Below are 24,982 nucleotides of genomic sequence, written 5' to 3' on the forward strand. Positions count from 1 at the left end.
ACCCAACACTGACATTTCTACCCGGAGGACTGCTGCTTTCTGGACATTTTCCCAGTAGATCAACAGCTCCTGATTCACTCAGACCAGCCCATTTGGCACCAGCAACCATGCCACATTCACTTAAATCACCTTCATTCTTCATTCTGATGCTTAGTTTGAACTTCTCCATGTCTACATGCAGTGACCTGCTGCCATGAGATCAGCTGATTAGCTATTTCTATTAACGAGCAGCTGAAAAGATACACCTGAAAAATAACCTCATTTCTTTAAAAACAATCCTGAGTTCAACCTAATCTTTATTCTGAAAACATAATTTCAGATTGTTGGTGCCCGATGATGCAAATTATTTAAATTGCATATTCATTCATGCATATTTTTAACTACATTTTAAATACTACGTTATGAAGCACACATGTTTTTAGTTTCTGATTCAAACAGTTGAATCTATTTCAAAATTTCCACATTACAAAAAAAAATATCTAATTTCAACGATTTCATCTCACTTTTAATAGTGTGGTTTTGAACATACAGCTGTACGCACTGTTAGTGGCTGATATGAACAATTTTAAATACTTTAAACTGACGTCTAATGCTTATTTGTACAATTTCCTTTTAAACATATACTTGTAGGTGCTTTACAACATATTGTTCTGTTTTTTATTCGCCTGCTTAGTAACAAGAGATTTATTTATTCATTTACTGTTTTATTTACAACATACACTGTATATTTGAGCAAACACTGCAATACCTATTGAAGCAGGAGAAGAGAAGCTGAGAACAGAGGTAAACACTGTGTGAAGGGCCATCAAAATCAAATTAAGACATCAAAGAATCGGCTAAACGCACAGCTAAGAGAATTTATCTCTGAGCATTTGCTTGTGCCCCGCTGGCTGCCTGCCAGTGGTTTGAATAGAAAAGTGAGACAGGAGCAGCTTCGGGAGTCTATTATGAACTCGACACAGCCGAGGTTTTCTACAGTGGATGTGAGCCACTTCACTTTTGAAGGCTGCAGAACAACTTTGTGTGCGGTGAACGTTTTGTGTGTCGACTGTGGTGCCCTAGCTACCGTTTACATTTAATAAAAAAGGAGGGGAAAAAAGATAATGCCTCATATTTAGCTGAGCCAAACTGTCTCCATGGTTACTGGCTAGGGGTTTTCCTTCTTGATTCACTTCCTCACCCAGGGCGCTCTTTCGTAGCCCTCCCCCTTCTTTCCCTTTGCTCTTATTACTACATTTAACTCCAGTTTGTCCCCGCGTGGTTTCTTCTTCTCTTTGGGACGATGTCTGCTCCTCCCGCTTCCTGCTCGGTGTCACCCCTGCGTTTATGCCTCCCACACAAAGCCCTGCGATCTCAATGAAAGCCAGACATGCACACTGTACTCATGCTCTGACTCTAAAGAAAACAACTCGTGCCTGTAGCTAGGCAACTCCAAATATGAGTCATCCCACTGCCGCGCCCATCAACTGATCAACACCCCCCCACCGCCGCCGCCACCACACACACACACACACACACACACACACACACACACACACACACACACACACACACACACAGAGCTCTGGGTCCTCTTTAAGAAGCGTAGCTGTTAACATTATCTCTGCAGTCTCTTCTAAACTTCATGGTAGCTGCGGAAACACAGCACTGATGATAATGCTGTAAGGACGCAGCCCCTCTCTGGCGTCAGTTGATCTGAACCACAATCTGATGGCATGACTGATATCAGCTCCACACTCACTGCCTGTCGAATGGAGTTGGTGGCAAACTATCGCTGACTGTCTTTCTCAGTTGATCGGTTCAGTTTTTCTCTGCTGACAAAGCCATTAAACAGTCTTTTCCAAGAGCAGGTCTCTCCAAAGGGAGTTTATCAGCAAGTTATTAAAAATGAACGCAGTTTGGAAAAAAAAATGCAAAATGCAAATGAATGAAAGGAAGTGGAGTCATTGCAAGTAAAAGCAGGAGTTATGTGGGGAAATATTCTTCCAGTGTGAGTTACTTTTAGCCTCTGACTAATTTTTCTGTCAGCAGATAAAAATAAATGACTTACAAAAAAAGAGGGCAGGGGTCAAATGATCTGAATTTCAGGGATGAAATGGCATCTATCAGAAAGACAGAGCCACATGTGTAGCTGAGCAAATGCATGTCCAGAAAAAAACCAGCTACTCAACTGTATTAGAAGATGAAACATACACAGTTAGCCAGACTTACAGATTAGTAAGTCTACATGATTTCAGTAGGGTTCATAAAATAATGCTTTTCAAATCTTCGGTGACTTTGTGCAATGCAGTGCTGCCCTCTAGTGGACAGAGACGTAAATACACATTTAAGATTCGTGACAGTCAAAACCAGGATCGCTGAAGCGACACAATGCTATTTTAATTTTGGCAATAAGGCCCAGATTATTCCGAGACATCACTCACAATCATGTCTATACACAGTGTGTGACCAAATCAGTAAAAAAAACAACCCTCAAGACAAACACGAAATATCTTGTGTGTGTTAAGGAAAGTATATAAATAAGACTAACTAGTAGTATGCTAAATTGATAATATCCCACACGCTATATAACTAGACGGAAAAGGTATTAGATTAGCAGCTGGATGCTAACAGCGCCAACATAAACACTTGGGACAGTAACGGGTAAGAGCGCGTGCCTCTTTGCCAATTAAGGCTAATTAAGTGACCAGGTGCGTTGACAGGAAGTCTACAAAAACACTGCCGCCCTTCATTCCGTCCCAGTGTTTTGGTGCAAAGACAAAAACGCGTATTGGCAATGCATTTCAAACATAAAGGATACTTCGGTGTTGTGCTTATTTACACCATCACAACAATCGCTTTGCCTCTAGTAAGCCGGTGTGAGCCTACTGCGTCCTCCTTCCAATCGAATTCTCCTCCTGATGACAGCAAAGGTCATTTAACTACGGAAAGCAGCAGCAGTCATTCCTCCGGCCCTGACGTCGGAGAGCGGTTGGACCTCGGCTCAAGGCGCGCAGAAGACCTCCTAAACTCTGACGACCTCCACAGCAGGAAAGAGAAACCCAGCAGCAGCCCCGAAGAAAAGCCCGAGAAGAGACTAAGACCCAAAATGGCGTCTTCTTCGGGTCCTACAGGTGTCAGTGACCGTCACAACCCCAGGCAAGCCGAGGACGAGCCGGTTTATTCATATGGAGACTGCAGAGAGGGGAAAATTAAGCACGTAGTTTACGGCAAGTTTGTCATCGCTGGCCAGCTGGAGCCAAACGTCCCAACTCTCGACTACCAATCAGAGTCCTCTGCTTCAGGTAAGCCACTGTCCTGAACTCACCTGACCCCAGGCTCCTCCTCACTGTGCTTGCGTTTTACTTTGCTACTTTAATACTCCCCTAACGAAACCAGTTTGATAATTTTAGTCATTTTTATAAAGTAGTTGGTACATTTTAATCCCTCATGATGATTAGAAACTATTCTACCACTAAAACGAATCTTTTCACTATAAGAGGCATTTTGTGTCCAGTTTTCTTATCCATTAGTTTGCTACATGAAACTCCCAACTCTTTCACTCACGCACACACACTTTACATTCTGTATAATCCTCACACTAACACCATATTCTCAGAGGTGGTTTGTTTTTGTTTACCAGTCCGGTCTCTGGGAAGCCAGACAAGGCTCAGGGGTCACCGGGTCAGCAGCACAGTGGAGAGCTGGCAGAGGCTGCTCCCTGTGGTGGAGTGTGAGGAGGACTGCATGACCCTCACTGTCAGGAGGAGACGAGCTGCACAGCTCTTGCTGGACCGAGGTGATGCTACACCTTCTGCATGTCTATGCGCTCCAGTAGCCTGGATTTTATACTTGCACTATATTGCAGTGTTTCGTTTTTTTTTCTTCTTTTTTTTTTTCTTTTTTTTAAGGTTTCTCTTGGGAAACCCAAACAGTTTCTTAATATTAGTAAAATTAAGATTTTGTGTCGTCTATTTGTGTCCCAGCGAATGAATCATCGGTGCCTCTGTCCCAGCTACCACCACAGTGTGGTTATACTCTTCAGACCACATGGAGAGACCTCCGTTTGATGGTTCCATATTACGCTTGTCATGTCATTCAAAAGGTGCGTGTGTCTGTGTGCTACACTTAGATTTTAATTTTTTACGTTTCTTAAAAAAAAATTTGAAACAGTTTTTGTAACTTTGCCTTCAGACGCCACCACAGTAAATTAAGTTACACGATCTAGATGTGATGTCTGTGTTGTGCACTGTGAGCTGTCCAATCAGTTTAGCAGTATAACTCAAAAATTACACAGAAAGTGATTTAAACAGAGTACATATTCTGTTATTAAAATATGTGAAATTTAAATGATTGTTTACATTTTCTTTATGAAACTCTATAACTTTCACGCATCTAAGCAAAATACCTCCAGTTTTGGAATGTTGATAGGAAAATCAGAATAAGTACGACTAACAAACGTACTAAACAGACATTCACTTAAATACAACATCTGTTTCTCATGAAAATCATATCTTTATAACTCCTTTTTGAACTTCTTTGTTCTGGCATTGCTTCAACTCTGCATTCAAACTCTTCCACAGTTTTGCTGCATGCACAGTGGTACACGCATCCAGATTTGAAAAAAAAACAAAACATTTAAATTAATATTTGCTCTTCTCAAAAGAAGCTGTAAATATTTCCTGGTAGTTGGATTTTTTTTATTTATTTTTTATTTATTTTTCTGTCTGAACAAAATTTGTGCCACATTATCTCCACCGTGTTTGACAGATGATGTGGCGTGCTTCAGATCACAAGCCATTTTTCCTCTTCCCATCATTCTGGTACGAGTTCTTGGTTTGATGGGTCTAAAGGTTGTTTTTTGCATAACTGTGCAGGCTCTTTAGATGTCTTATGACAAAGCCTAATGTGGCCATGTTGTTGTGTTTGTATTACTAGGTTTTGTCTTGTCATAAACTCTTTTCTCTTTGTTTTAGACTTTGACAATGACCCGTCTGCTTCCTCCAGAGTGTTCTTGAGTTGCTTAGATGTTGTGCAGTTGGTTTTCTTAACCATGGAAATAATTCTGTCATCATGCACTTTAGTTGTCTTCTGTGGTCTTCCAGGCCCGTTGTTGCAGCTGAGCCAGTCAATGCAGTCATTCTTTTTAACACTGCACCAGATTATTGATTTTTCCACTTGTAAAGTTTCTGCTGTCCCCAAGTCTAAGCAGTTTATGTGGAACCTCTGAAAAATGTTGGACTGTGTATAAAAATGACTGTTATTCCTAAGGAGTTAATGCAATTTTTTAGTAAAGTTTACACTTCAATCACATGTTTTTGTTTTTTTTTCCCCTTTTAAAGCCAGAGAGGCAAAACAGCCAAAACTACAAAAAATAATGTAGTGTGTTTGTTTATGGCTGCATTGATACAGTTTTAAGTGTCAAATTATATGAAAAATGTCCAAAACTGGGCTAATTGTTGTTATTTAGAAAAAAAACTGAGTTTTTTGTAAAACCTTCCTCCTTTTGACTGATCAGATGAGTTGTACATTCACGTTAAATAATCTTTGAATCTGGCAAATGTTTCTTTTAAAATCCTGAGCATGTATGGTCTAAGGTGGGGTGTTTTTAGCCAAGGGTGGTATAAATGCTCTCTGCTTTTATTCAGGATGGCAGTTATGTGCTGCCCCTGCTATGGAGGGGAACCCCGGTCAAGATGTCCTGTCCAGTCTCTCAGATCAGCCCTCACACTGTGGGGCTATCCTCCCTCTGCTGCTCTTCACATGGGATGACTGTCAAAGTACATGAATCGACTCCTTTGGAGAAGCAGAGAGTAAATGGTAGGCTCCCCTTTCTTTCTATTGGCATCAAACTTAATTTAGATAATAGTTTAGCCTTTTGCCCTCATATGTTGAATCAAATATGAACTTTTATTTCTCTTCTGTCTGCAGTGAGAGGAGATTGGACCCCTCTAGCTCTGTTGGCTGAGCAGTGTGGCTACACTTTGGCTAAGCAAGATGCAGATACTGTAATTGCTGCTCCGTTTATTACATGTGGCATCACAGAAAAGGTGAACTTCAGAGCATACTATACACAAGACAGACTAGACAAGACTCTTTAGCCCATCTGGTTCTCCAGCATAATCATCGTATCTGATGATTACTACATGTGCATATTGTCATTTCCTGTGGTCTTTTAATGTTTTTGTTTTTTCCTCCTCCAGGATGGAGAATATATACTTCCTCTCCAGATAGGCAAGGAAATCTTCACACTTGCCTGCCCTATGTCTTCTCCTGAAGAGCTCTCCGTTAACACTCAGCCTCTGGTCAACAGCCCAGCTCATCTAACCAGGGGGGCAGAAGAACCTATGTTAGGGGCTCAGGAGCCTTTTCCATGGGCCCCTCCTTTCTACCTGGCTCCACCGTACTATCCTCACCCTACATATCACCATAATTATGCCAGTCCTAAAGTACATGCTTCATATGATTCTCCTACTCCAGCATCTTTGACTCCTGAGCCGACTTCTAGCTCTCAGCTTCACCCTCCTGTTGATTTCCAGCCAGATTATCAACCCTACTACGTCTACCAGATGCCTTTCTGGGAGCCGTATGACAGTCCTCCGTCACTCGTTGAAGAAATGGAAGATTTACGTCGGGAGAACCCAGAAAGAAGAAAAAATCAAGAAACTCCTTTTTTGGCGTTCTCTGAGAAGCACAGTGTCACACCTACAGGCTTTCCAGCTCAGCTCGAAGCGCCGCATTTCCAGCCTCTGAGACACGATTTCAATCCATACTACCACTACTACCATCACCCCAAAATCCCCCTTTCTGGCAAACCTCAAAACCCTGATTCAGGTCTGGATGTTTCTCACGAAATCTCTTCAGCTCACTTGCGTAAACATGAATTTTCAGCTTTGGCCCCCAATGTTGAACAGTCTAAGAGCATCAGGAAAGTCACCTCGGACCAGTTCCCTCCACCTGTGTCAGAGACTACCTTTTATCCCTACGCCCAACCGGAAAATGCTAAATTGGTTGACAAAACCCTTGAAACTCATGCTCCTCACCTTCTAAACCCATATCTTTACTACTATTACTTTCCACATATTTCAAGGGTTGAGGCTGAAAGACTGGTTCCATCACATCCCGACATGCCTGGAGAAACAAACTTGTCGAATTCCTCACCACTTCCTCCTTCACAAATTCTTCCAGTAAATGAGCACAACATGAATGCCTACATAAAAGCACACAAGAACTTTGAAAAATATAGCACAGAGCAGATCAAACATCCTAATTTGTCTGCTAAAGTACATTTGGAGCACAATGATGCAAGTCGCTCTGCATCGGTGTCTCCTGCAGTGCTGCCTCCAGTCTCACAAGGTCCCCATCATAGACTTGAGCCTCAACAACGCCCTCCTCACACTCAATCATTCATCAATCAACTAAATCCTTACCAGTACTACTACCACCCTTATTATCATTACTCTCAGATGTATTACAGACCTGGAAACCAAGTTTCTCCAGCTTCACCCCATCTTCTTCAAGCACCTTCTGCTCCGGCTCAACATCTGACTCCACCTGCACAATCAGTGTATGGTTTTCATAACTGGATGCATAGTCCTTTCTATTATCTATACTACCCATCTAAAGTGCCCGAAGGCAACGAGCTCCATCCTACAGGCAGCATAAACTCTGAAAACAAATCTGCTAAATCTCAGCTTCCCTCAGACTTTGACTATGGCATGATGGCAGGATATTTTAACATCCCTCCGCCACTGCACAATCCTTTCCATAGTTTATATTCACATTATATTACTCAGCAGCACCATAATGAGCAATCTGAGAAACCTGATGAAGATGCAAAAGAGAATCTAGACAAAGTGAGAGGTAAATGATCACATTTAAGGGTTTATCAATCTTGAATGCCTTGCAGTTTAAATGTTTGGTCTTACAGTTTTAGTTTGACTGCACTGAAATGTTGTGCTTAAACAGAAAACCAGTGTTTTGACTTCAGATCACCACCACAAGGGGGCAGGAAACCCTCGGCCTAATGTTGTGGCTGTAATTACACACCTGTATTGCATATTTTCCATCTCATGCTGCTGAGTCATCCATAAGAAGTTCTCCTTGTTTTGTTTGCTTTCCTCTCAGATTACCTCGAGGCCCACACGTACACGCCCTCTGCCTCACCCTGCGGCCTTGGATCTGTGTCAGATACTGATTGCAGTAACTCTTTAGGCTGCTGTTCAAACACTGTGAAGGGTAAGTCTCACACAATACAAAGCTTGTAAACACTTGTCTAAAAGGATGACGACTGTAAAGGGGGAAAGCAAATGACTAATGCAACGACTCTCAGGCTTGAAGCCTTAAATAAGTATTTGATCCCCAAGCAAAACATGACTTGGTGCTTGGTGGTGAGATCCTTGTTTGCAAGCACAGCGGCACAATGTTTCTTGTAGTTAGCAGGGGATCCAATAATTATTTCCCACTCTGTATGTGTGTCGGCAGGCTGTACAGTGGGACAGTACTGCGTCTTTGCGGTGCCTGACTCTGTAGTACAGCCCACAGTTGCCCCTCCGGCTCATTCCCCTGAGGACATTAATGCTTCCTGCACGCTGCAGAGGTTGACCCCTGATCTTGACATCTACATTGTACCTCTGGATGGCTGCGGAGTAAACAAACATGTAAGGCACATTCCTATGTTATCACATCATGTAGACCCCCCCCACCCCCCAAAAAGAAGGAAAAATGGACAAACACACGCCACTGTTGCAGAATAAATTAAAACTTTTTAAAAAAAAAAAAAAAAATATATATATATATATATATATATATATATATATATATATATATATATATATATATATATATATATATATATATATATATATTTTTTTTTTTTTTTTTTTTTTTTTTGATAGATGCTTGGCGAGACGGTGGTTCATCTTTTGGAAGTTCGAGGTTTACATCCTTACCAAAACGGCAATTCTGCACATGAAAGTTCTCCTTTAAGGTATGTCACTGCTGTTTACAGGAAACTTGCTTTTGTAACAATTGCCAGCAGCCTTGTAGTACTTAGCTTTAAGCATTCAGCTGTAGCAGGAAAGATTGTTTTCTCTTAAATATTCGCCGTTTCTGCAAAATCCTTCTGTGGTTTATACTCCCGTTTGTCTGAAGGTTGTCAGACTTCTGATTTGACCTCAACATGACCCTGCTTGTGTGCTTGGACAAGGATACAATATTTAAACTGTTTGAATAGTAACTTGAAATACCTTGATAATGCTATACTGGATTCTATCTGGACTTTGACTTTCATGAGCTACAATTATCGAAATGAATCAAGTTTTTCCTACTTGTACGAAAGTTTACCTTTTTTGTTTGGGAAATATTTTTTACTTTTTGGTGATTTATAACAGGAAGTGGGGAAATTTAAAAAAAAAAAAAAAAAAAAAAAGTACTTGCTATTTGTCCACAGGTGTCCAACATGGAGGCAAAGTGTTTTCAGCTTTAATCCATGTCCACCATTTTTGATGCCATGACAATCGTCCAATCTTTAAACTGTTCACTTTCAGCTGACAGATGGAGGGTGCTGATTCCAACACGTTGATATTTTTAACTATATTTCCTTTAATGACAAATTGCAACATGAAAGAGAAGTACCTCGTTTTATATCATTTCTCATCCCTATTTAAAACTCTCAGCTGTCGATGGGTTCAATAGGAAGTGAAAGATGAAAATGACTTAGTCTCAGCTGCTCAGAAAAGATGCCTCCCCCAGCTGTTATGACACTCATCAAAATCTCATAAATATTAGATCTTCACAACTGAATTATGTACCTGGCCCACTGCACAGTGGCCATTCTGTATTTTCTCTGTGGTGGTAAATGTTTTTCCACGGCTTCTGTATTTACATAGTCACTTGCTTCTTGTGTGGCGCACAGTTTGACACCAAACCAGCTGCCTTTAGGTAAATAAGATACCAGGATCTTGTAAAAGGCTTTCTAATCTCACAAGTGCGCCATCAAGGCTTCATCCTCAGCTTGTTCTTGTTTCCATTATGTTCTCTTTCATTTTGTTTTTGTTCTTTAAGCAGTGCTTTGATCAACAGCTGCTTTTCAAATGTGTATTGTTTCAAAAAAATTCGTATGTGTCAGTCTCCTTCCCTCCACAGGTTTATGGTGGGATGTAGTTCCTCAGCAGATTCTCCAGGTGAAGTGAAGTTTCATGTGATGGATGAACAGCCTCCTCTTCCTCTCTCACAGCCAACACCAGCCGCTGTCACTGTGCAACTGAGAATTGCCGAAGGTAATTTTTCTTTAACATCTGTGTTCTGTTCAAGCACCAGATCATAGCGTGGAGCCAGTAGGCAGAGTATTCTTAAACACTTTATTAAAGCGTTTTTCTTTTTCCCTGCAGATGAGTCTTTCACCAGCTACCACCCTGAAGCCCACCTCCCTCTCAGCCTGTTGCAGGGCAGAACAGTTTATGTGGAGGTTAGCCTGAAGGACCCCTCAGAGTCCACACTTGTGCTGCTGGTTCACTCCTGCCTGGCTTACACTGACGCTCCATATCCCAGTGGGATTCTTGTTTATGATGGGTATGTTTATACAAGGAGGAAAATGACGTCCTCACAGATGGTCTTGTTGTTCATATTGCTGGCTGCCCCAGTAACCATTTAACATGATCAGTGGTTTAGTGTGCTCGGGGATATGGACACACTGCATGAAACTGTAGTTGTATTAGTAAGTACTAATTTTCTAGTTAATTGCAAAACAGTTTCTCTGTGGTTGTTCATGTTAAAGGACACGTGTTTAACAGTATAAACGGCCATTTTAATTGTAAATTTGATAGCTGTGCCAGCAATTTAAGAAATGCCATTGACTTTGCAAAGCTTGCTAATCAATTAGTGCACTAATAGATGCCAGTCATGCCTCTGCAAGTAGATGAGTATGAGGTTAAAACCTGTTCCTGAAAGCTGCGTGAAACCCGCAAAATATGCAAAGAAAAAACAAAACAAAAATCTTAACCATCTTGGAGGAAATGATTGGTGGATTTTTACTAAAGCCTCGTGTCACAAATTCCACTTTCCACAATTCAAACTCAGTCAGGTGGGCATTACTTAGTAACACAGTGTGTGGATGTTTGTACTGCTTTGATTTTAAAGCCGCCATGATCTTTTTAATGAAGATTTGCGTTGTCTTGCCAAAATTACTGCTGACTCTGTGTGAAGGCAACCTTGCAGCCACAAATCTCCAACATTAAAGAAGGGGGCTTCTTTAATGCCAGTTGTTGGTCAGTCTTTGGTTGTAAAGGCATGTCACTGTTATGTCGTTCAGCTGCAGCAGCCTGGGGGTTTTGCAGATGCTTCCGACCTCGGACTTGCAGGTCCGGAAGATCGCAATTTACAGCTTCCTCTCTCTTCCACCACACATGACTAAAGGGGGCTCCCTCCGAGAAGACCCAGAGGTATTTCACACCTAAGATGCACACAAGTAAACAGCTGTTTGTGTATAAGTTACATTCATGTTCAGGCCCAGTGCAGATAAGTGACATTCATGTTCAGGCCCAGTGCAGATAAGTGAACTCGGGTAGTAATGCTATTGTTTTTGGTTTTTCTTTCCCTCCTCACTCAGATCCACTTCTTGTGCCTGACAGAATTGTGCTCTGATGGCTGCACCCTAAGATGCCTCGAAGGTAAGACCATAAAGAGAAATGAAACACTGGGCAGCTTGTTCATTTAAAAGTATAAAAATACTTGTTCCAATTTTGAAAAGTTTTGATTCCTGACTGAAAATTGTTTTAATTTAAACACTCGTTAATAAAATCTGATATCTGCAGACTTCTAGATAAACAAGGTTTTCTAACTTTTCATTCTATACGTCACCCAAGTAGACGATGAAGCGATAAGGATTCAGTGGTTGAAAATTTGCTAACAAATGTGCAGGAAAACCTCAGAACATGATGACGCAAGTTGACATTTACGTTGTGTAATGTGGTAATAGTCAAAAACAGAGGGGCCAGGTGAGACTTAGCTCATCGCATCTAAATAAACGCCTTCTTTGGAAAGAATGATGAACTTGAAGCAAAGAACGAGCTCTAAAGAATCACTTGTTCAGTGTGGTGGAGGCCGTGTTGTAGCATGACTGTGTATATGTAGCGCTAAAGGAACTCGACGTTCCATTGAGATTCAGTCTAATGCTCAACCTGAACGGCACTTCTTAAACTACAAAGGCCAAGGCACCGCTGGGTACTGATGGGCGATAACTAAACACGTGAACCCGGTAAATAAAAGAATGTGCCTAAACGGGGAAGTTGGTCTCAACACTTTTCACTACCTGAGGCAGAAAGTTTCAAAAACAAACAGGACCTGAAAGCATCTGAAGCCAAATGTAAAAATTCTTAAGTTTTTTTTGGGGTTTTTTTGGTCAGTTTCCTTGAGCTTCAGCAGTCGTTGACGCCAGAGGGTTTACAGCCGATTACTGATGTTGCCTAAGTTTGTGTATCAAATCATTTTTCACTCTGTGAAAACATAACAAAGTGGGGGGGAAATGGCAGAAATCTGTCATTTTTAATGGTAAATGGCCTGTATTTATATAGCGCTTTACTAGTCCCTAAGGACCCCAAAGCACTTTACATATCCAGTCATCCACCCATTCACACACCCATTCACGCACTGGTGATGGCAAGCTACATTGTAGCCACAGCCACCCTCGCACTGACAGAGGCGAGGCTGCCGGACACTGGCGCCACCGGGCCCTCTGACCACCACCAGTAGGCAACTTCCGATTACAAGGCGAACTCCAAACTCTTGAGCCACGATCGCCCCATTTTAAATGTAATATTTTTCTCAAACCCTTAGTTAATATCCAAAAAAACTAAGAGGATGGGAAATGCTTTCAGATTCTAGTCTGCTGAAATCACAATGATGCAGACTTGCACATTATGTACTTCCTGTTCTAACACATTGCAAAGTTTTCTGTTTGATCCGTGAGGGGTTTGTGACCTTGCTGCCATTGTTGTTGCAAACCACATGCAGTAACAATACCCAGATGGGTCGTTGCGCTGGTTATTTGGTGGTTAAACGAGCCAAAAGTACAATTCTGAGACATTACACCAAAGCCAGAAGCCTTACCAGTTTGTTTTTTTTTGTTTTTGTTTTTTTAAAATATAAAAGAGGTTAAATACAAAAAGTGGAGGGTGGCATGATTTCCTGCTCCGCTGTCATTCTGCGATAAACTTAAAGTTGTAAAGCATGGTGTGATCAGTAATGTAGCTACATAAATTATCCTTGGAGCTCATATTACTGGAGTTTCCATTCACAGAAACCACCTGGTCAGGTTTCACACAGCTACCCAGTGTTCCTAATAAAGTGCTCAGTGTTTCTCATTTATTACGTGAAATGACTACATTAACTTTTTTTTTTTCCTCCACAGGTCCAAACACTGGTGTGTAAGCAACGAAATAAAGAGTATTACACAAGTGCAACTTGATTTTTGTCACTTAATGGAAACGAGTGTCTCTGGAGGTTTTGCTTCTATAACTAAATAGTACAAATAAGTAGTACAGGGCAAGAAAACAAGTGACAGACAACTGGAGGCATTTAGCCTTTGAAATTTATTTTTTTTTATCAGCAAGACGGTTAACATTGTGTCATTTAAAAAAAAAAAAATGTTAACAAGCAAAATACAAAGGAATGAAATGTGAGCTTATTTTTTTTTCCCTTTTCTCAGGATGAAAGCTTTTACAGAAACAAGTCTTCTGAAGCATTGAGTCTGGAATGTTTAAACAGTTTGACCTAAAACTGAACCTCTCGGGTACCTGGCTGTCTTTTTTGCTGTTCTTGTTTTTTGACCTGCTCTTTGGCCCTCTGCAACCTCTACCAGAAATCTAAAAGGAATGCACTTCTTAACAATACTCTAGTATACAGCCACTAAAAAGTAATGTGAAATTGAAGCTCACATTAGAGCGATGACACCCACCATGCTACACCTTGCTGTAATTGGACCTCTACTATAACAAAGATGATACACTGACTCCCTTTTAACAGTCATGACTCACCATATCCAGTGACTTTTACTGTGTGCAACAGACACAAACTATTAGTTTTAGGGTCACATGAAGGGGGAACGATTCTCAAAATTAATAATAATAATGAAAATGTGGAGATTTTGTCTTTTTTTTTTTTTTTTATTTTATTCTATAGACTGCCTCATTGAGTTAAGCTGATGAAACTTGTGTTTTTTTTGGTACAACATCTGTACTGCATAAGTGTGACCATAAATGTCCTTGCATCGGTCCATCTCAAGCTATTTCATTTTAACCAGATGCATCTTTCTGCACCTTCAGCGTCCGTATGCTCATGGCCACGTTGTTTCTCTTCCCCCTTTAACGTGGCCCTAATACTCATTCATAAATAAACAGCGTAACTTTTCAGGAGAAAAAATGTTTAAAAAAAATAAAATTCATGTTTTACCAGCTGAATTTGTTAATGTGTTCTCATGGCTGGGTTTGGCCACAATAATCTAGAGGCCTGTCAGGTTAGTGCACATGTTACAGGATTTATTAAGCTAAATGTCTAAAAAAAAAAAAAAAAAAAAAAACCCCCCCAAAAAAACACCTTTTAATCAAAATATGGTTCTGAAGTAATGTAATCATAGCTAAAGGAAAATATGTAAACACTGATGTGCTGCTTGTATGTAAAGCAGTGGCCTTTGACAGGAAGTGGTTAAGGGTGTAAAACCCTAATCCGCCTCTTAGTACACATTTGAGTAGTACACTGTCCTCTCCTGATGGGCATTCTTGAGCTGGTTCAGGAGAACTATGGCGCAGACCATGGCCATCATCTGTTGTGCAGACAAAGGAGGAGGGCAAGTAAAGAGCAGGGATGGGATAAAGAGCTATGCAATGACCAACCCACTACATCATCCCGAGAACTGAACCAGCAACAGGTGAAAGAGTGTGAAGGAGGCTAGACCTTCCAGCCACAGCAATCAGATAGCACGCAGCTACAGAAGTGTTTGAGAAAGTGTGAGAGAGAAGTCGAAACAAACAGGACAAATCCAACCCTGTTGATATACTGGCCGTGTGTGTTTAAAGGCACTAAAGTAAAGATTGAAGAGTTGACTAGTGGTGGAGGGAATATTCAGAGCGCCAGAGGGTTTCTTATACTGTTTTGCCAGCAAATGTCAATCCTTCTGCAGATGAAGCAACTTTGGTGATTTTAAAAATGTGAAAACTCATTTGCTAAATGCTGTGATCTGCTGTCAAACCTGTCAACTGTAAGCTGAGTCGTGTGTGTGTGTGTGTGTGTGTGTGTGTGTGTGTGTGTGTGTTAGGTTGGATTTCTCCTATAACTGCTAATGATAAAAATTTGAGACAATGCTGAGAGCAGCAGATAGAGTATGTGTAATTCACACTAAAGCAATGTGGAGTAAAATCAAAATGGCGAGAAAAGCGCAGTGAGAATGAAGAGTGCACTAAGCATAAGCCACAGGGATGTTGGCTGCGCTGAGAGGAGTGAAAAAGACCGGCTCCTGGTCAGCACGTGTGCTGGTGACTACTTCATGCTGAGCTGGCAGAAAGTTAGCCTGAGTAGAAGTGGTCTGAGTCAGGATAATGTACTGAGGTGTTGAGGCAGAAACTATCTTTCTGCTGAGGGTAATGCTGCAAATCAGAGCAATGAACTTTGGAATGATTGGGGAAATAAAATGAGAAGAAAAAGTTCGAAAAGGGAGGGGAAAGAAGTATTTAAGAGAGAAGAGTGCAAAGTGATTAATGTATGGCCATTGACATGAACAACAATATAGAACCTTTAGTACTGTGTATAGACTAATAGTAACAGGAACAACAGACTGTGCTATCTTCTTCCCTACTATTTGTAGCATTTGCCAACTCATTTGAAGCTTTACTTGTTGCAAAGTAAACATGCATTATTTGCCTACCAGGAGCACTCCAGTTCCAACGAAGATGCCCATCATCATTGGTGCTTTACCGATAAAGACATCTGCAATGACGCCAGGACAGCTCTGCAGGAAGACCGAACAAACTGAGCATCTAGTACAGTACAGCTGAGTGAAAGAGGTAAAGCAGTGGTGGCAGGACCACTGTAAACGGCTTCATTTATTGGCACCAACTTACATCCATCTTGATGCGTTCAAAAAACCCATCTGGTTCGGGGCAGGTCTGCTTAACGAGCTCTATTATGGAGACGCCAGTTAATCCACAGCAGTGAAGCTGCAAAGCAGGCAGATGAAGGAAGAGGTGAAGGGAGGCAAAAAACAAGTCTTAAACACTACCCTGCGCAGCCCTGTGGAGAAACTAAACACCTTTACTGCTTCCACAGGAATTGATGGAAACAGCTGACAGTGACGTCTTCTCGGTGTGTATCAGCCATATAACTTGTATGCATAAAGCAGAAAAGACTTGAGTATACAGGAAGTAAGAGTTAAAATTTAGTATTAGGTAAAAATGAAAAACAGCAGCTTATATACGTACAGTGTTGTGGATGAAGGTGAGTGTGACAGCAATTCCTGGGTCTTGATTGGCCACATAGATAGTATACAAGCTAGCATAGAACTCGGCAAACCTGAGTCCAACCTTTAACATGAGAGATCAAAACACAATCTTATGGTCAGGACATACTGGACACATTAATTGATTTTCATCCCTTTTATCAGTATTTTCTCTCACCTCATTGCTTTTAATGTTGACAAGCACTCCAACAACAACTACCAGTGTAGCCAGTATGGCCAGAAGGGCGGAGAACTGAAGGGACAGGAAGAACTCTGTTAACTTAAACACTTTTAAACACATAGGAACAGGAAGTGAAACAGCTTTTCCAGTTTTATGTGGGTGCATCAAGAGAAGACGAGGCTTAACATTGCAGTAAATTCTAACAAGGACCTGTTTCAAGCTTGACTAAATGTTCAAATTCCCTATCCCTTCCTTGCATCTGGGATTCTTCCTGCAGGTTTGATACAGCCTGAAGATTTCAGAGCAAAACATTTAACTGGTACTGGACATCCATTAATTTCCTTTAACTTTAACATCCTTAAAAACCAAGAGGGCTTGACCCGAGGATGTAATTTACAGTTAGGACACCGTACATTTGCACAGCAAAGGGGAAAAAAACAGCCAAGAAAACTGAGGTCACTGTGTGATTATTGCCAGTTGCCTGTTTCGTCAGCGTGATTACACACAAAGTTACAAAATATCCTCTGTCAAGGCCAACTGGGCAATACACTTCACATGATGCAATCAAATGTTCTGTGTATCTGAACCTGGATAAAGGTCTGAATCAAAAGGCCAAATGTTTAAGTGGTTCAAAAACCTCTGCATCATATAAGATGCTCAAAAGGTGCTTGCACACTCCTGTGTTTCAGACCTCCCAAAAGTAACTACAGCTTTCAGCAAGATGTGAAGAAACAAATTCTGCAACTTTATGTGCAAAACATCTGCATGTTGTGTTGAAGAGACATCAACTTAAGTTGAGCTCGAGCTGTGCTGTACTTTTGATGTAATACCAATCTAAACCAAAAGATGGAGCAGTGAGTCAGTGTGGTCTTTTGGGTGGTTAAAAGAAATAAACGACCAGATTCTTTTCTTTTATCCAGCTGGCCAAACTTTCTTATCCATATGTTGGCCTTCTGTCTTTAAAAGAAAGCAATTAGCTAGCTTTCTTGAAGTTCCTAACTTCGGTCATTGAGGCTAACAATTATAAACCTCTTTTAATATTTAAAGTCATGATATTCTAGTGCATGATCCAAGAATGGAATTGCACAATTCAATGCAGTTGCACGAAGACCTTGTCTGATTGGTGGGGTTGGGACAGTTTTGCATTGCAAATCTCTAAACTTTTAGCCGTGCAGCTCCTGCAGACCAGAGACACACGCCAACCTTTCTGCACTCTATTTCTACACTGTGTTTAGACTCAGATAGGATAAAATATTTGCACTCATGCTAAAAACCTTAGTAGGCTTACTGATCTGGCAGCAATAAGGGGAATCAATGGGGAACCAACTATATAAACAGAACCAATAATGACAGTAGCATCAATAAAAACAAAGTTTTTGGTTTTTACCACAATGCTACGCTCGGCTTTTGTTTGACTTTAAACAAAGTCGGCTTTTAACACTTAGTATGCCACATGATGTTAACCTGCCTTGTATCTCATATCACCTTAGACTATTTGACTGATGGGGGGAGCAGAAGCTCTGTAAATAGCCGTCCTTCCTTCCTTCCTGTTTCATTGTGTCATCGATGAATGGAGAAGACTGAGTACTCGGAGAGCAGCTTATTAATTACTTTCCTCTGGCACTCTGACTTGTCTCTGTGGTTCCCCAGAAATTATGTTGTAACAACTTGTTGAACTTGATGTACACGTTAGAATCAAGGATCTGATCTGAATAACGACTTTACACAGATTTTACCATTTGCACCAGCATGTAGGTGATGCATGTGCTCTAACATTTAAGCACCATTTCCAGCATTCACCTTAACCTCTGATGCTGGCACTGGGGTGGTTTTAAAACGTTTCACCGTCTTCCTGTTAAACACAGATAAAAGCCTGAACAGTAACGTTAAAATTTGCCATAAAGTTAATGAATAAAGGAGTCCTCCAGGAAGCAGCGGGGTATTTAAGCTTGTTCTGAACATGTCTTTGCAGGGCACTTCTTGTTCAGGGCGGTTTTTTTTTATTTTATTTTATTTAATGACTCCTAAGAAACGAGACCAAATGGGATTACTAGGGGTATACTAAACATTACTAACACATTTTTGTTTTGGTTTCTCTGACTAAACCTAAAAAGCAACCTAAAACTTTCCCATAACAGTTAAAAGGTGTAACCACTGTGCGACACAGGGTTTTGTGTTCACAGCACAGGAAACAGCTGGTCTGACACCCATCTTTACGGAAAAGTGAGACTGTAAGCCAACATGCATTACCCATCAAAACAACTCACCACTTGCAGAGCGCATCTCTTCTCGTTGCAGGCACCGTAGTCTCCAAACATCACCACAAACAGCATCACTGCCCCGAGAGCGATCAGCACAGTCACACCTGTTAACAAAACGGAGCGGGAAAGAGGGCCGTTTCTGTCTGTTAAATATGCATCGGAGCAAAATGTACCATCGTGATTCTTCGACCTAATAAATGCACCGACCCATAACAAATGTGCTGGAGCTTAATTCCTCCACATGGAAGATCGCTCTTGTGTTGTCGCTGAACCTCAACCACAAGCCAAGTCCAAGGAAGGCAAACCCCACCACCTGTCACATGAGGAAATAAAACCAGGACAAAAGTGTAATGAACAACATTCTTGGTTACTTTCACATCTGGTTACTGAAATATAGGTTTTTAGGGTCTATATTTATAAACCATGCTGTGTGACAGATGAGTGTTTTTCACACTGTGCAGAACAGCTGGCAGAGGGGACAAACAACCAAGAAATTGGCATTTCAGGCATTTAAGACAGCTTTCTTCTGATTGGCTGTCCCTCGCAAGCATAACATTTACACGGGATGTGGGCGGGACTGATGCTGTGATGACCACATTAAGGATTTTGCTCTCGTTGATGTCATACAGAACCAAGAAGAACAGTTAAAATAGAAAAGTTAAACCATTTAGTATTATAGTATAAAGTATTATTTAGTATTTTATCCAATACCATAAAGTTCTCTCACTTTGTTTTTTTGATTGTCAAGCATACCAACACTGGCACTGAAACCTGCTACAAATGTTGCAATAAGACAGAGTTTATAGAATTAAAGAAGTTGAAAATGTCGCAGTGATACCATGTTGTATCAGTTTTTTTGTCCGGCACTCAAAAGATTTTATTTTTAAATATTTACATTTATTACATATAATTTACATATCGTGTTTCATAGAAACATGTTTCAGGTCTTGTTTGGTCACAGAACGATGTGATGGCTAAATGAGGCCGACAGGATTTTACTCACAACTCTGGAAGTGGTGTCAGGAGACGAGGTGGAGGAGGGTCAGAAAGAAACAGGTGAAAGCTGAGATTGAGGACATACCAGCTTTTGAGGAGCCTTAGTGGGGACTACATGATTCAAAGTCTATTATGGACTTTGAAGTATAGTGTAAGCTAAGACTCTGACGTGGTGGCATTTGGTTTCTCAGTTGCTGCACAAAACACCGAGGTGTGAAGGGTAATCATCTATCCGCGGCAGCATTGTTCATGCTGTTTAGGAAAGTTTTCACTTCTTCTTTTCAGACGGCTTTATTCTTCTTCCACTCATCGGAGATACTGCCTTATTTTAAAGAGTCTGTACAATTTAACCTCACATTTCTGAAATCCCACTAAATAGCTAAGAACAAAAATGAATTGGTGGGTCTTAATTTGATCCCATCCCATACAACTCCTATTTTGTTATTTTTGTGACTATTAATACACACACACACACACACACACACACACACACACATACATATATATATATATATATATATATTTCAAAAATTAAATACTGTTGGGTTCCTATCAGCTTATAGATGTGCCAAGCACACAGTTTACACTGATGGTAAAGGTGATTCCTGAAAATGAAAGTAACCTCTCTTGGTATCCTAAGAAACGAAACCACAAGGAAACCTGGTGTTGTTCCAAAAAGTGATCGTGTGCAAAACAGTCTACGTTTCTACGTGGGTTGTTTTTTTTTAATTTTGTGTAATGTCTTTGCTTATATCAGTAAACTAACTGTAGCCAATGTGATTTATGGGATTATAAATAAAATAAATGACCTGTTTTGTAAGTATCTGTAAGACTCTTTTATTGTACCCACATTGTAACCATTCCAGTCCAGACCACCTGTAATATCTTTGGAGAACTATTGTTATATTTATTGCAACTTGAAATGTGTTTTACAGATTAGAGTCCAACAGTTCATTAATAGAAGTTCAAATTGTTTGGCAAATACCAGAAACCACTTTTTGGCACAACACCCCTGTTTCATCGCAAAATTACAACTTTTAATCCTTCATGTAAAAAAACAAACGCCTTTTTTCTGCCCGTTTATCTCAAGAATTGATCACAAAACAGGCGAAAGAAAACGAAAGCCATGCTTGGCCTTTCCCTCTACCCTCCCGTACTTAACCACGCAGTATTAAAATCGAGCCGGACTTACCGCGAAGATGATGTTGAAAATGATGAGGATATATTTGCAGAACAAGCCACATCCATCCAGAGCCATGATGATGATGATCAGCGGATCGTTGAGCTGGACACACGGTGAAAGTCTGTAAAGTGCAAAAAGCAGAATTCCCTCACCACTCCGAGCAGGCCTGGCAGATTATGCGCATTTAAAAATACAATACAAACGTTTTCTGTGCTGCTGTGTTAGTTTCTACTATTTCACTCTATTTAATCCGTTAATGCGCATTAAGCAGCCAGTATTGCGTTTAAAAGGTTTAGTAGTCTTTTTGATTTCAAATAGATCACAGCGTGGCAGAAACGCTCGCTGCGAAATCATCTCCCAAACCAATCGATCAATACCTTTATCGATGTTTGTCTGCCTGATCGGTCAGCTCAGCAGGTGGGAAACGAAACAACTAAATCTTGAACGCTGCTGCGTGTGGTTTTCCAAGACTCGATCTGCGTCACGCTCCGCCTCTTCGTCCTCGCTCGGTCTTCTCATTGGGCAAACCACGTGAGTGACACATGCTTTGACCCATGAGAAGGCGCAGCAACGGATCTGTTTTAGAAGAAGAAGAAAGAAAAGGAAACTTAGGGAGAAACGAGAGTTAAAACGACAGCGATAGTGTGATTTACGCATACCAGCAAACAGACCGTGACTGTTTGCGTCATTTAAAATGTTCTAATTTTGCATAAACATAAAAAAAACCCACGAAGAATAGGGATCTAAGCTTTTTTTTGTCTATTACAGTTATAATCTTTCTTATTTCTTTTTTTTTTCTTGTTTTTTTGGGTGGGGAGGAGTCCCACACAGCACACGTGTGGCTTCCGTTCTGTGCACACAGCAAAATACAAAAATAATACCAAATATCTGACAATTGTGTTCTCCAGATTTTATTGCTTTATGCCACCCGTGTCAGTTCTCAGTTATCCAGTAATAAAGATTAAAGATTAGGACAAATGTAACATATGCCAGTCTAAAGAAATCTCAACCTGCTTCATTAAAGAGGACATGAAAGACGCGAAATCGATCAATGTAGAGCAGTGTCACAAACCACGGAAGCCCCAGAAAAGTGCAATCAAACGATGAGTTTATTAACACACGCGAGAAAACATCAGCATATGTCCTCTGACCAAAATACTAGTGATGTGCGGATCGATCCTGAAATATCGATTCCTCCGATACCAATCATTTATGTTCTAGAATCGATTCTCACATTAAAAATGTCGATATTTTAGTAATTTAGAGTAAATTTGTGGTTTATCATTAACAGGAACACAGTGGAAAGAAACTATAACATTCGGATTGCCTACATTCAAAGGAACTACTTCCTCTTCCGCCTTTCATAGTCATGTGCGAAATACGGCTGTATAAATGTCTCGCAGCCCCTTGGCGTGCGCACTCACAACAATGGCTGAGCGTAATTGTGCGGATGTATTTTACCTCCACAAACAGCTGAGCCGTGGTTTGCAATAAATGTGGCAAAAAAAGGGAGGTGTTGTGGCCATACTTGCCAACCTTGAGACCTCAGAATTAGGGAGACATTCAAAAGGGCTCTTTGGGCGGATAAATATATTTTACAGGGTTTATTTATCGGATAAAATACGTTAAATGTCACCGTTATTATTGGCCGGCCCGGAAACAGCGGGGGTGTCCAAATTCAGAGGCTGCTTCCACCTGAGGACCGGCCTTCGCGGTCTAAAGAAAGCCGGGTAGTACGTCACGAGCTCCCTCGGTGGAGTGAAACTCTGCCGTCTGCTCCTTGCTGTCTAAAATATAACCGGGCACTGACGTAAACTCTTCTGTTTAATCAGTTTTCTGTTTGACGTTTATTCAGCTGTGTGAAAACCCGGAGGAACCCTCCCGAGGGAATAATAAAGTTTAATTTAATTTAATCTAATCTAATAACTTTAATCTCAGCCAAACCGATTTACTCACGAACAAATAAAACACTGAAAAAGCCAAACAAGAACATTTTTAAGTTATCAAAGTGACTTGTACATCATGTTTAACCCGAGTGGTGAAAGACCGCGGGGGTTTGAAGACGATGTGTCGGTCGGCTCAGATATTTGAAGTTTACACAGCTACATTCTCACCTGAAAATATGTTAAAAGTTTTTTTGCGACCCAGAAAGAGAAATAAGAGTGATATTAAAACTAAGTCGCTGCCGTCATTGTTGGAAACTGGAATTGGCTGGGCCGCGCTATGAATTCTGCGATATGGTTTTTCAACTTTGTTGTCCGGGTGGAAAATCTGGAGAAAGGTGGGATTCTCCCGGAAAAATCGGGAGGGTTGGCATGTATGGTTGTGGCAACATCACTAACCTTGTCAAACACCTCAGAGTAAATCATATCACAAAATATGACGAGCGTATGTTGAGGCGAACTGAAGAGGAGGAGAGGGACAGGTGCTGCTAGGGTGAGAGTCTCTCACGGAGTCCTTTAGTCCTCCAGGCAGGCAAGGTGTTCAAATAGCACACAACTTTAGTTTTTTTATTTCTATATGATGAACTCTGCATTATTAAGTGATAAGAAGAAGGTATTCTGATGTCCTGTAATCATTATGACGCTATAATTTGAGATACAATAAATAAAATCCGTTTTGTACAAAGTATCGGTATCGGATCAGTATCGTCGATACCACCCTGAATATTACTTGGTATCGGATCGGAAAGGAAATCAGTGGTATCGCACATCACTACAAAATACATGTTGTGGATACTTATAAAGCAGTGGGGTACACGCCCCTCCGTGACATTAGTCACCGTTAATCGTACATTTTTAATAGCTATAAGCAGACATAGAACTTCTCTTTTCGATAACACCTTCCATACAAGGTAATAAACTTCAAGCCCTCAGGGTCTCTGAGGCTAATTATTGACTCTGATCGTCTGTTACCAAGTAGAATAAAATATAGTAAGACACCAAATGAGTTAAGGCCTCAGGCTGGATACATTCCTAGATTATATGTATTATATGTACTGTAAGCATGCATTGCAGTTATCCTTTTATGCACTAAGCCAGACAGAGCTTGAGACCCTCTGTAGACTAATGCAACAACTCTGAATGAGCACAAATATTTATGCAATGTGTATAAAATACTTCTGGCTGTACCTGTAATAAAAGTAAACATAATAAAAGGATCCTCAAATGCAATATCAATACTGTAAGAAATATTATTAAATGAAATAATGCTGTAAAGAATGTTATTAATGCAATTATAATGATACAGATTATATGGCAGCAATGAAAGAATTTCTGTATCTCCACATTCCCTCTTTTGACATTCCAAAAGAAATGTCACCACACCTCGTGTTGTATCACTCCTCAGCCCACTCTATGGCATCTAAGTTCCTCAATGGACACTGGAACACCGGAACGACCGCTCTGGGGTCCCTACGCTTCCCATTGGGACACGAACCAAAAGGGTGCTTTGCCCACAATAATAATACAACCCACTTCTTGTCCATGTTCTAATTAATGTGCTCGGGTCACTCACATTATTCGTGGTTCTTCCGGTGGGTGTGACGGCACACCAAGTAGGGTCGATTTCTCCCACCTGGTACTTTACATTATCTTTAGAAAACTTGAAACATGTATAGTTATCTTGTTTTGGCATAAATGAATTGGCATTCTCTGCTTGCCCTATCGTGTTTGGTGCCGAGATTATTAGTTTATCAGTTAGATTTGTCATTGAGTTTTTAAGTGCGACTCAGGCTTTGGGGTAAACTAAGTGTACCCTAATTACCCCAAACGAATCTGTTCCTGACACGTCCACCCCGATTACCAGATAGAATACGCCTCCCGGGCTCTCGGCTTTAGGCAGTATATTCCATGGACCTAAGAAGATGGTGACAGGGTTATGAAAAACAGAATAAA

The 24,982-nt window shown here is 40.7% G+C and overlaps 2 protein-coding genes across 5 annotated transcripts; one reads left to right on the forward strand and one right to left on the reverse strand.

Moving 5' to 3' along the window:
* The first annotated feature begins 211 nt into the window (after window positions 1–211).
* On the forward strand, window positions 212–13,644 carry LOC309705502 (uncharacterized protein). 3 transcript variants are annotated; one of them, XM_082531382.1, is made up of 14 exons: window positions 212–3,284; window positions 3,599–3,778; window positions 3,966–4,084; window positions 5,628–5,799; window positions 5,911–6,029; window positions 6,183–7,842; window positions 8,107–8,217; window positions 8,464–8,639; window positions 8,877–8,968; window positions 10,126–10,259; window positions 10,371–10,551; window positions 11,291–11,420; window positions 11,588–11,648; window positions 13,388–13,644. In XM_082531382.1, the coding sequence occupies exons 1-14, from the start codon at window positions 2,777–2,779 to the stop codon at window positions 13,405–13,407; spliced, it is 3,663 nt and encodes a 1,220-aa protein (XP_082387508.1). In that variant the 5' UTR covers window positions 212–2,776; the 3' UTR covers window positions 13,408–13,644. The 3 variants fall into 3 exon arrangements, 2 of the variants coding, with proteins under 2 accessions (XP_082387508.1, XP_082387509.1); XM_082531383.1 differs by having other exon boundaries at window positions 3,623–3,778; XR_014276567.1 differs by lacking the exons at window positions 11,291–11,420; window positions 11,588–11,648; window positions 13,388–13,644 and having other exon boundaries at window positions 10,109–10,259; window positions 10,371–10,476.
* cd9r (CD9 molecule related) lies at window positions 13,550–21,579 on the reverse strand. 2 transcript variants are annotated; one of them, XM_082531388.1, is made up of 9 exons: window positions 21,464–21,579; window positions 21,096–21,207; window positions 19,115–19,220; window positions 18,914–19,011; window positions 16,644–16,718; window positions 16,449–16,550; window positions 16,092–16,187; window positions 15,896–15,979; window positions 13,550–14,797 (listed from the first exon to the last, which is right to left on the reverse strand). In XM_082531388.1, exons 2-9 carry the CDS (start codon window positions 21,159–21,161, stop codon window positions 14,708–14,710), a joined length of 717 nt encoding a protein of 238 aa, XP_082387514.1. In that variant the 5' UTR covers window positions 21,162–21,207; window positions 21,464–21,579; the 3' UTR covers window positions 13,550–14,707. The 2 variants fall into 2 exon arrangements, with proteins under 2 accessions (XP_082387514.1, XP_082387513.1); XM_082531387.1 differs by having other exon boundaries at window positions 13,550–15,637.
* Window positions 21,580–24,982: the final 3,403 nt, after the last annotated feature.

Source organism: Aulonocara stuartgranti (genome assembly GCF_965226115.1).
Source record: "Aulonocara stuartgranti genome assembly, chromosome: 4".
Classification (NCBI taxonomy): Eukaryota; Metazoa; Chordata; class Actinopteri; order Cichliformes; family Cichlidae; genus Aulonocara; species Aulonocara stuartgranti.